The 12329-nt window shown below is 41.0% G+C and overlaps 1 protein-coding gene across 3 annotated transcripts in view; it reads left to right on the top strand.

Annotated features, from left to right (window-relative positions):
* asic1b (acid-sensing (proton-gated) ion channel 1b) overlaps positions 1–12329 on the top strand; it is a 239321-nt gene that overhangs the window by 211079 nt on the left and 15913 nt on the right. For all 3 annotated transcript variants that reach the window (XM_033626990.2, XM_033626988.2, XM_033626989.2), the window contains one exon: positions 842–969. In XM_033626990.2, coding sequence (XP_033482881.1) covers positions 842–969 — 128 coding nt within the window. The remainder of the gene's footprint in view (positions 1–841; positions 970–12329) is intronic.

A 12329-nucleotide genomic window follows, 5' to 3' on the forward strand; every position in this document is an offset into this window, starting at 1 on the left:
ACATCCCTGAGCTCTTTAATTGAAAATAGTGAGAATGCCTGGCACTTAGAGAACGATGCCGAGTGACAAGCGGGGAGGAAAGGCGGCAGGAAACAGACGTCCTACTTTATCCCTGAGCCAACACTCAAAGGGACTAAATCTCTTGAATCCAGTCTGCCATTGCCATGATAAGCACTTCCAGGTCTTTGCGCGTGTGATAGAAATATGTTTGCACAAGTAAAGGCTTGAGTCACCATGTCATTGTGACGTTCCCCCGATCTCAGTATCAAAGAGGCCCATCTGCTTCATTTAAAATCTATACAGCAGAGTGCACTAGCGAAGGAAGCTGTCAGCTGTATTGATTTTCCTTTTATCCTCATCATCATTTATTTATTAATTTCTCCATTCACTTTCACGTCACCCCCTGCAGTAAATAAGACTCCTGTGGGGCTCGTATTGTCATCCACCGCTCTACTTAGGAAGTCCATCTTCTTTGTCCTTTCACTCCTCATTGCAGCTATTGTTAACTTCAGAAAAATCACAGTGTGTTTTGTCATCCCTGGAAGTCCATAGATGTAACTAATGAATAAGCAATTACTTTTTAGGATTGCATCTTTTCAGCTCAAGTAAGAATAGAAGTTAATGATATTTTATAATTTCCTGTGTTTATTTTTCTCAGATTCTTTTTTTGGATTTTGTTTCCTGCTTATTTTTCTCTCACTGGCTGAAAAATAATCCACTGCCGCAGAGCCTTTTCTCCATTTGATTAGTAACAACTGCTGCTGGATAGATCATGCAGGTCAATGTGTGCATACAAATCATCATCCCTGTTGTAAATGTCCTAACCTCTTTTTGTCAACAGACGAGACATCGTTTGAAGCAGGGATCAAAGTTCAGATCCACACCCAGGACGAGCCGCCGTTCATAGACCAGCTGGGCTTTGGAGTGGCGCCGGGGTTTCAGACCTTTGTCTCCTGTCAGGAACAACGGGTACGTCTTGGAAAAGATGACAGATCTCAAACACAGGAAACACAAGAACATGTCTCAGCACATTTTTTCAGGGAGAATCTGTACATTAAAGGGACAATTCACCCAAAATCAAAGGTACATGCTTTTCCTCTCACCTGTAGTGCTATTTATCAGTCTAGATTGTTTGGATGTGAGTTTCTGAGTGTTGAGATAGCGGCTGTAGAGATGTCTGCCTTCCCTTGAATTAATAGAACTAGATGGCACTCAGCTTGTGGTGCTCAAAGCACCAAAAAAAATAGATTTGAGAAACTCAGCAGCAATTTCTCTTCCTAGAAATCATGACCCAGTTACTCAAGATAATCCACAGACCTTGTTGTGAGCAGTTTCATGTAGGAACTATTTTCTCTCTACCAAACAACACCTGCCAACTGTGTCACCGTGCAGACTGAAGCGTGGATCGTTATGTGGATGAGAGGCTCATGCTTATGGCGGGATGTAAACATTAATGGTGTCCTCCTCAGCTTAGCTGTAACGTTAGCTAGCTCAGTGGTGCTAGGTGAGCTCGTGGTAGATGCAAGTTTACTTCTTTGCAGTGATACGGTTGGCAGATGTAGTTCAGTAGAAAGAAAATAGTTCCTACATGAAACTGCTCACACAAAGGTCTGTGAATTATCTTGAGCAACTGGGTCATGATTTCTGGAAAGAGAAATTGCTGTTGAGTTTCTCAAATGTATTTTTTTGGCTTTAAGCACCACAAGCCGAGTGCCATCTAGTTCCATTGTATTCAAGAACAGACCAATCTCTACTGCCGATAGCTCGGCAACTCAACCAACAGTCGATTGATAAATAACACGTAAGGAAAAACATGTATTTTTAATCTTGGAATGAACTGTTCCTTTATTTATGGCCTTCTAATTTAATTTCAAGGATTTCGTGTCTGTAAAATGAATAATCAAAACATTCAAAAGGATGGGAACCTAAAATGAGTCACTCCAGCTTTAGTAATTATGACACAAAGACCTTTATTTGTGTGGCTTTTTTCAAAACAGTGTTGCAAAGTGCTTCACCAAAACAAAACAGACTTACATAAATACAGCAGAAATTACAAGTTAAGAGTGTCGTGGCACAGAGGGTCTAATTGTTGCAGTAATCCAAGTTTTTAAAACTGATTTAAGGAAGTCACTGAGGTGGCAAGACGAATTTCAACAAGAGGGCTGTTTGGCGGCCCTGACAACAAATATCTTCTTTGGTTTTAAATCAGAATCATGGGAGTGCAAGCAGAGTTGTTGTTGCTGTGAGATCTGAGGTTAAGTACATGTGGACGCAAAAGCCCACATATGTATGCTGGAGCATGGACTGGTTTCAAGGTCAAATGATCAAATTCCTTTTAACAAATTGTGGTCAATAAAAGTGGGGCTGAATTACCTCATCAACTGACTAAGGTAACATTCACATTTCTGGTACTAGGCTTGGAAGGAGTCAGTCAAATGCATGATTTAATTTTGATGTGTTGGCAATACAAATATGTGAAGACAATATGTGTGTGCAGCTTTCCACGAATAATTCTTAATAGAATTTTTTATATTCATAGTAGTTGTTTTTGTTTTTGATTTTTTTTGTTTTGTTTTTGTGACTAATTGCCGACCCTCATTAACCACTTATCGACAAGTTACTATTTAAAAGGGGTAAAATCTTATTTCATTGTAGGGGTGTGCATAGTGTCTCTGTTTCTGTTGCCGGCTTTCATTCTTTCTCTGTTTGTCATGACACTACTGCTGCAGGAGTGCGAGCTTAGTGCTGGGAACGTTGAATCCACCCACCCCACCCACACAGAGTGACAGATGTAGATTGTTAGTGTCACACGGCTAATTTTACAGGTTTAACAACAAAATTGAGCTGCTGCGCTGTCGCTTTAAGTTTGTTGGGACTGTTTAACAGCTTAGTGTCTGTTGTTAGCAGCTGTTGCTGTGTTAGCTTGTGCTAACTGGGCAGACCAGAACTGACCGTTCTGTGTAACAGCAGCAACAGAGGTTTGCTGATCCTTTTCCACCAGCGAGGAGGATTGGTATCCATTGGACTGAAGGGATTGTCTTTTGAGTCCAGTTCAGACCAAAGATTCATTACGAGACAAGTTGAAACAGGCAACTACTTGCAATGCGCCGTTCTGCTACGTTCTGAATACCTGCCAGTTCACACCAATGCAATTAGATATAATGGTGTATCATATTGTGCCTTCGTTCTGATTTCCAGCTTTTCAGACTTATTTTGTGGCTGAATATAATTTGTAGCTTCTTTAAATATGAATGAAGATAGTGATATTGAGATACTGGCTACAGATGCATTTGTAGAAGTGATGAAACAGCGAAAAACAGAAACAAAACGAGAATCAGATGGACTGTATTCAGAATAAATACACCACAATAATATAAATTACCATTGCCAGTTAATCAGTCAATGAATGTGTGTGTGTTTATATGACGAAATGTCCCTAAATTTTAAGCACATACAGCGAACAGCAGCAGCGACCCACCATCCGACACCGGCACACGTGAGGGCTCGACATGGACAGAGCACCTGGCGCAGCAAGTGAACACGCTGTCTGTGGTCATTTTGGACATGTCCAGCGGACTTCACTACAAGCTGATGGGCTGTACAAACAGGTGATAAGCTTTACGTTCTAAAACCAGCCGCCAGCAATTTCACCAGCGGAGTTGCAGGTGACTACATTAGCCAGCTTGAGTCGAGCTCAGACGGCCAATTCACACCACTGCATCTTTTCTCTGCAACGTTCTAAAGCAGTTAAGTCTCGTCGCAAGTCATCGGTCTGAACTGGGCTTTATATAGGTGTGTTCTTCTGCCTCTGGGTGGTTAGCTTGTTGAGGGGTGCTGTAGTTGTCGAGAGGAGGAACATCATGGCATTGCCCTGGCAGCATAATACAACTCCAGTCTGAGCAACAGCAGACTCTGCTTTCTCATGATCCCCCCCAGAGCGCCATTATATTATAGTTAGCATATATTTTTGACTGTTTAACTGATAACAATCGGTCAAAGTTCTTGTTGTTGGTTAATGGTTAAAGGTTTAATTATTAATATCCGTAACCAACAGCCATGCTGCTAGTTTCTCTTCAAGTCCTGATATTATTTTCAAAATCACAACTGTTCTTGTCTTCAGAGTAGAGCTCACCTTGTCATTCTGCACATCACCTAACACTTAGTATCTGACACTGTTGTCAGATTTTCAATCGGCAAAAAGATGTTTCAATGTCAAATTCAGGTCTCACTCTGACAGTTTCAAATCTGATTGATTTTCCGTCCCAGATGTCTGACACAATCTGTTTGTGTTTACAAGGACGCTCAGAATTGGACTAGATATTGTCATGCAAACATTTTGCCTAATGTGAACAAACATCAGCTCATAACGGGGCAAATGCAATCTGTGATGTATTCTGGGATCATTGTGGTTGTTTCAGGGCTTTCAGCCTCATGTCATCCTGCGTGCCCCAGGTGACCCTGCCAGGGTTGATCAAGCCCTGGCCTGTGTCCCAGTACCACTCACTCTCTCCCGCTCGCTCCCCTTGATCCTCAGCCATCTGGAGGATCTTTCTGCCCCTGTCTGCCCCCCGTCACTCCCGGCAGACTTTACCGAACATTCACCAGCCAGTCGGTATCTCAATCATTTGAAATTTAAACAGTGAGCACAAGCTGTTCAGTTAGCAAGCTTATCAGAAACCCTCTCTGTGGGTTTAACAATGTCAAGGCAAATGGGACACACTCTGAATGTGTTTAAAGCTCCACTAGGAGATGGGGTTTTTTTTATGGAATTCAGACCTAATGACTCCCTGTCATCTGAAAATGTGGCTCGTGCTGAGACCATTGAGATTTATCACTCATCTCTCTGCTCTAACCCTCTGGTCCACACATAAAGTGCATGGTTCATTTTCTTTCTCTTCCTCCCTTACAATAATTCCCAAACATTAACCTGAAAATCAAACTGGTCATATAAATGCAGGTTACCACTAAAAATAGAATACTTTTTCCCACATACTCCACTATATTTAACTGACAGCTTTAGCTAATAGTTACTTTTCAGACTAGGGTTTTAAACATAACATTGCTTATGAAACACAGTGCATTGTTACAGATAAAACAAGTAATTCTCTACCTTTTATCTTATGACCCTTTACAACAAAAGCAGTGTCTATTCTGCCACCTATGTCACATTTCAGATGCTATGATCTTTTATCAGTTCAACCCAAAGTTATTTCCTCTTTAAACTCCTCAGGTGGTTTCCTTTAAATAAGTGTTCGAGGTCCAAAGCTGTTAAATTATCTGATATTTCACAAAAAAGAAGCAAAGATTACAGAGAAGTCCAACAATGAATACAAATCTGTGTAGTAGAGCTTTATTTTTCTTCTTTACTACCTCATTAATCATCTCTGACTAGTTAAAACTGGCTCCACAGTGAAATGCTGCTTACACATTGTTGCATCATTATCAACAAGCTAATAATGTAGTATATTATAATCAGGCACTGGAGGCTTTTTTTTTTTTTTCAGAACGACTCCTTTTAATTTTGATACTTTATGTGCAGTTTGTTGATGATACATCTGTACTTATACTTTAAGATTTTAAATGTAATGTAATGGAGTATTTTAGTTTAGTTATTTACACATACACATGTACAGAAAAAAGACAGTAGGAATTTTAAAAGTTTTAACACTGCAGGAGAGGTTAGAGGCTTATGGAGATGCCTCCCCTCTTAAATAACAATAATCATATTATTGCTGTCATTGTTCATTTTAGTCAAACCATACAGTTTGAAAACGAGGCGCGGCTCCAACTAGAAAACAATGTTTTGATGCATTGGATGTGCTGAATGTGCATATTAAGGCAGTACAGGAGGAGGTGCACATTAATAATCCTCCAGGACTGTGACATGGTCATGTTTAACCCAAACAATGTGTCATGTGACTGCAGTTGGTTCAGATCGAGGCGGGAACACGTTCTCACCACAAACAAACCGCACCAGAGTTCATTTGTAACCGGACCCAGACCAACTCTTCAAGAAGGTCTTAGTCTGGTTGTTTTGGTGCGCACCGGAGTACAATTGCTGTGTTCACACCTGCCCAAACAAACCGCACTTAGGGGGCAAATGAGTTTGATTGAACCAGACCAAACAGAGGAGGTGTGAAAGCACTCAGAGTCCTTAAATGGTTGTTGTGTTGAATCTAAGGCTCAGTATCAGTAGCACTGACTAAAATAACCCAGTACCAAGTTCAAACGAAACCTCTCCAGTCAAATGATACCTGCAAGAGAAAGAGAAAGAACTCTTGGATCTAATGCGATATGTGATTGGCCCACTACTACAGCAGCTACAACTCATATAGTCTGTGGTGTGGTGAAGTCGATCATGATGTGTTTTTGGTCGTTCAGTGCATTGAGATGCCACCAAAACAATCAAAGGTGTGGCTGTACTACATGTTACTCCGTTCACATAATGTGTATCAAAGGAAGTAGGAAAAAAGCTTTTAAATGAAGAACTCTATTGGTATTTGTATCCCTTTAAGCAGACCAGTAATATAACCTGTTATCAAAGTTTCTTAAACGATACTCAGCCCTAATTGGATCTGAAAACTTTTTATACCACAAAACAAAATGTTTCCTTAATCTGCGTGTTCGCAATCATCAGGTCACACTGTGTTTGTGCCTCAGTGATTGAGCCACCCAGGAGAGTAACATATTTGTCACTGCCCCTGTTCAAGGTTTTTATTGGCCCTTTGGGAGTTCAAATGAGGCGCCCCACATGGAAAGCAGTGCACTCTCAGCACTATGCTGTGTTCTGAAGGAGAAATGCTTTTGTTCCTCGACACAAAGGAGGTTAAAAACATAATTTTGGCTGGGAGTCAATCTTGTGTTTCACATAGAAAGCAAAAAGTCTGCCACACATCACTAACCTGACAGTTTTAAGGACAGTTAATTTTTAGGTTGAAATGGGTGTTTTGTTTGCTGGAAATTGAACGCTGAACCCTCAGTGACAACATTCCACATTCGTACCAGTTCTGCAACACAATTGACTGATTGTTCATGTTTGTGGATGCCTTAGTGACCTGGGGCCTTGGTGCAATTCTGATAGATACATAATTCAGGCCTTGAAAGGTGGGTCCATCAGCGTTCTTTTCATGTTTTTTTAAATGTTTTTTACAGCGCTAATCCCCCACAGAAGCACAGAAGCTCAACAATGTAGCCTACTGCTGTGGACACACTATTAGTTGGGTCCTGAAAGTCACAAAATAACACAAACTACCCGAACAGAGGCAGTGGTAACTGTGTTCTGCAAAATAAGATTACTGTTTCTGTCAAAGGAGTCTGGTGGCTGTGGACTGAAGCAGCAGCAAAAAGAATTTCAGCCTCCTCATAAAAGGAGCACCTAAAAAAAAAAAATCAACATCAGTTTAAGCATACGCTACATAAAGATTATTCTACTGCTTTAACTTACCCTTTCCAACAGGGAACTGAGGCTGTTATGTCGCTTTCTTTAATGCAGGGACGATTGCTTTGAGACAACAAGGGAGGCTGAACTTCCCCTAAAATTTCATAGAAGAAATGGTCAAATATGCACTATTGAATTTACATTAAAATAAGAATTTACATTGCATTAAACGTGCGCTAGGATGTGTTTAACATCACGACTATGATGTTCAAACATCAGCTGTTTATCACCAGTTTACAAACACGACCTCCCTGTCATACATTCTCGTGTCAGCATGGTGGACGCGGAGCCTCCAAGCATTCCTGTGAGACAGCGCTGAGCAGATTTTTTTCATGCAGCAAAGTGAGACAGTCATTCGATAAATGCGACAAAACCGTCACTTCCAGGGAGGCTCAGCTTCCTTGGGACCTAATGGAGCGGTAGGCGGGAGAGGACGCTCGGTGTCTGCATGATGATTGGAGGAATTGTCTAAAAGGCTGAACCCCTTTGTAATTGACAGCGCTTCACATTTCGACCTCAGTCCTATGAGTCTTCTGACAGAGTGCCGTCCAGGTTTGTAAACCCATCTGAAAATCTTTGAGGTGTGTTTTGCTGTGATTCTATGGCATGAGTGTGGTTGAAAAACGGCTTCAATTAAATGTTCCTTTTATAAGTTACTGCCTCGCTACAATATGACAAATTTTATGATGTAAACTTAAAGTGAGCTTCCCCTGTTTGAAAGACCAGCAGCTGCCACTGCTTTAAAGCCACCAGACTGCATTGACAGAAACAGTAATTTTACCTCACACACAGGAGTTGCTCCTCTACCACTGACTCGATCGTTTCGTTTGTTACTGTGTGACTTTCGGAACCGAACTAACATGGCGTCCACAGCAGTACATGGGTTTATATGTAGCAAAGACTTCACTCTGTAACCTACATCAGGTCACTTGGGGAAAAAAATTATAAGGGCTTGGAAAAAAACGCATTTTGAGGCTAAAACATACACACCAAGACCAACTGAAAAAAAATCTGTATAGTTATACTGCCGCTCACTCACAGAACATCTGATGATGGGTGCACACTCAAACACGCAGGACCCAGGGAGCCGTTTCAAGATTTTATTGCAGATAGGGTTCAGTGGTGGTTGTCAGATGATTTTTTCTATCACAAGGAATATTAAATGAAAATGTGTCTGCGTAATGTTAAACAATTATAATAATGGAAATAATATTAGTAAATTAGGTATCATTTAATGTCATTAATGCATCTGTTACGGTATTGCTCTCTTTCTTCTTTTAACAACAGTTTAAACTTCGAAATCTTAAACAATAACACAAAACAATCTGCTAACTTTAAATAATACATACAGGATTTGGTACAGGACATACAGAGTCACAGGCCTGAAGGGTGGAGTTCCATAATCTTGGGGAAGTGGTCTAGCCAGGAGTGCAGATGGGGTGGAGACTTGTGATTTAACATCAACATTTGAATTTCCAGTTTTAAATATATCAGGGACACTACTGGAAAGCTACAGAATGATATAAAAATCTCAGTAAAACAAACTAATGGAGCTGCCCTTAGTGACGACCCCTCCGCTCCACTAGGTGTGCCTGTTTTCCTGGCTGTTCTCAAGTTAAGTCAGAGGGTCATCATTAACCTCATGAACCACACCTGGGTTCAGTGTGCATAATGATATAAAAGCTCACCACTTTCCAACAGAATCCCTCTCTTTCCTCACGGCACAGCTGTCATCACTGATTACCGACGTTCACCTTTATTTGGTTGTTCATCATTATTTTGTAAATAAATAAACCATTTGTACACGCGTCTCCTCTACTATCATTGTTGCAGCCTCAGAGCCGGGTTGTAAAACATAATCATAGAAACACAAACTTTCCCAGTCAGCCTGTGGAAGTCTGTTTTGCTCAGTGAAACGAAGTGTATGTAGGTTATTGCTCTGTACTGTGAGTAATTCTGCGGGTGTGATGGCAAGCATACGGCCTGAAAAATCATATACTCTGGCCTTAATATGCTACAGAACCATGCATAATGAATGGAGGAGAGAACGGGATGGAATGGGAGCGATCTCAGTCCGTCCACGTCCACACTACAAGTGAGTGTGTTCCAGTGTCGGCGGGCTGCAGCAGGATTTTGCATGCTGGCAATGTCGCGTCTGCAGGAAACTGTCCCTCTTTGTTTTTCTCTATTTCTCACTAGCTCCCTCACTTTTTTCCTCTCCAGCAGTCATTACAATTCTTCTAATACAATTCCTCTCTTTAATATGACCCCCCCGCCCCCTCCTTTCTCTCTTTTTCTCTATTTACTTATTTCATTGGCTGGCACGCTCACTCTTCATTAATCTAATGCAGTTTGCTCACATTCATTCAACTGCCTGCTTCAGCAGTCCTGTAGTGTAAAACTGTCGGGGTCTATTCAGCCGGCCAAACTGTCACTCATCGTGATCCCACAAAAGAAAAATCTGCAATTTCTCCCTACTTAACATAAAGAGCAAAAAGAACAGAGTGTTTCTTCTCCGTCCTCCCCTTCTGCTGTCCGCAGGGTCTTGCTGACTCTCGCCTCTCCTTTTTTTCCCCCACCTCTCACCCTTTCGTTTGCTCTCTGTCTTACTCAGCTAACGAAGGGGGAATTGAGGTCATAATCTTTAACATGATTTGTTTTCTTCTTCATGGTCGTTAAACAGCGCGCTAACATGTCCCGAAATCTCTTACGCCAGATTCCCTTTTGTCCACACTTGCAGAATTAAGCTTTTGCAGAAGTTAAACCAATGGGAAGTAATGTTGCCACAAGGTGGTTTGGGATGGCTGAGCGGAGCTTTTGAAAATGCAGGGAAAAAAAGTGAAATAGCAGAACTCAGAGAATAAGAGAGCCATTACCCAGTCACAGAGCTTTTCCAATAGGTCTAACCCACGTGATGAGGTGAATAAAGACACAAGCACTCATTATTGATTACCACATTTTACCCAGCTCTGATGGTTTTTATGTTCTGTTTGACTTTGTGAGACGTCCTTGATGTGAAAATAAGCGGAGGAATCAGCATAATCTCCTGATTGAATTCTAGTCAGGGCTATCTGGTTTACGTGAGTGTGCCGTATTGTATGTGCATATGTATGTGTGAACACTGTATGTGCATGTTGTTGAACATTGCCTTGGGTTATTAGTAACCAAATCCAGTGTTCGAAACACACGGCTGCCTCTCACACTCCAGTACAGATTGTAAAAAGCAGGTCCCTAAATCATAACAGTGGCCTTTAATTTATTGCTGTGTGAGCACTCAGTGATGCACTATTTGAACTGATGAGACGGAAACACACAGGGGCTGTTTTATAGCTTCCTTCTGCATTTAATGCACCAAATTTTGACCTTTTTTTTCTAGGGCCGTTCAAATGTAAATGAATGTTGCCAATATTTTCATATGATATGTGCATCTCTGTTGGAGTGATTTCAGTTTACGTTTCCTCCATGAATAGTGTGCTGCAAGTATAAACAAGACTCACTGAGGCTTGTTTTGGAGTAGGAGGAATATATTTTTACATTTGTCCTACTTTATATATCCCAACGTCTACACTCATTCTTTTCTCAGTTATTTTCATCCAGTGGTTTGAATTTTTTCCACTCATTTTGAATCTTTAATGCTCAGATATTCTGATGACGGAGGGAATAGTGGTGCTCAGAGTGGTGATCTCTCCAGTGGTCAAGAAATATGCTGGTCATCGTCTCATCTTTACTCATATATATTTATTTTTCTTTTTAAGTGTTAGGAATGTGCTGGTTTCGTGAACTAGACTGCTGTTAGTTTTTGATGGTCTGTTTATATGCTTCATTTCTTGTTACCATTTGTTAAAATTAGTAGAAAGTTGTACAAAAAAAGTATACAAACACTTCACGAGTCAAAAGTTTTGTTGTGTCACATGTAGAAATGAAACAACTAATCGATTAGTCAGTCATTTTAATAGTTTTAACTAATTCTTTGAACATCAATGCCAAAGAAATGACTAGTATCATCTTACTTTATATGAATATTTATGAAGAACTTTCTGAAGGCCAAAACATGCCAGCAGCAAACAGCGCGTGTCAAAACAGCCGCCCCTTTTATTCTCTATGTAGCTCTTCCTCTCTGCTCCCATGACAGCTCGTGTCCTCTCCTCACCATGGATGTATAAAGAGAACTCTGTTGCTGTTGCTGTCTCTTGTGTGTGTTGAAGAATAATGAGGAGAGACTAGCTGTTGAGGTCAAGAAATATCACGAGCTATACAAACCCACAATCCTGTCATTATATTATAAAGACAGTGGCAAGAAGATATCGCTTGGTGAGACGTAGCTCTGGAGATTGTGGCTGTGTAGGTGAGAAATCATTATTGATCAGTGGGTGTCCACACATGATTTCAAGCGAATGCATAGGTGGAAGAGGTATAGATCTTTTAAGGAGTAATAACTGTGTGGTTTCCTGTTCACAAGCAACAGAGTAACATTTCCTGTTGGTGCTAGGGGCAGCACTCAACATGCATCATATGGTGCGCCCCAGCGTGGCAGCGCCGGTGTGTTTTCAGGTTAAGGGGGTTGTCATATTAGGTAGGGATGCATGTCAGCACATCATAGATATTGGCCGATATTGGCTTTAAAATGAAATATCGGAATCGGCCAACATACTTGTAATAATGGTACAAATCAGCCGAAATGAACAGCGCACGAAAGAGGAAGTCTTTGCTCGGATATCTGCTAGCTATGCTGGATCTCCTGAAATATTGACCATTGCCCCCCTGAGGTTTATTGTCATCATGTGATTATCGCTGGGTCCGAGACTGCATCTTGCTTGCTCAGTGTAATGTAATTTTAATTTAAGTTTATTTACTTTATTAATCCCCCTGAGGGGAAATTCAGTTTCCCCTC

Source organism: Epinephelus lanceolatus, chromosome 1, assembly GCF_041903045.1.
Source record: "Epinephelus lanceolatus isolate andai-2023 chromosome 1, ASM4190304v1, whole genome shotgun sequence".
Taxonomy (NCBI): Eukaryota; Metazoa; Chordata; class Actinopteri; order Perciformes; family Serranidae; genus Epinephelus; species Epinephelus lanceolatus.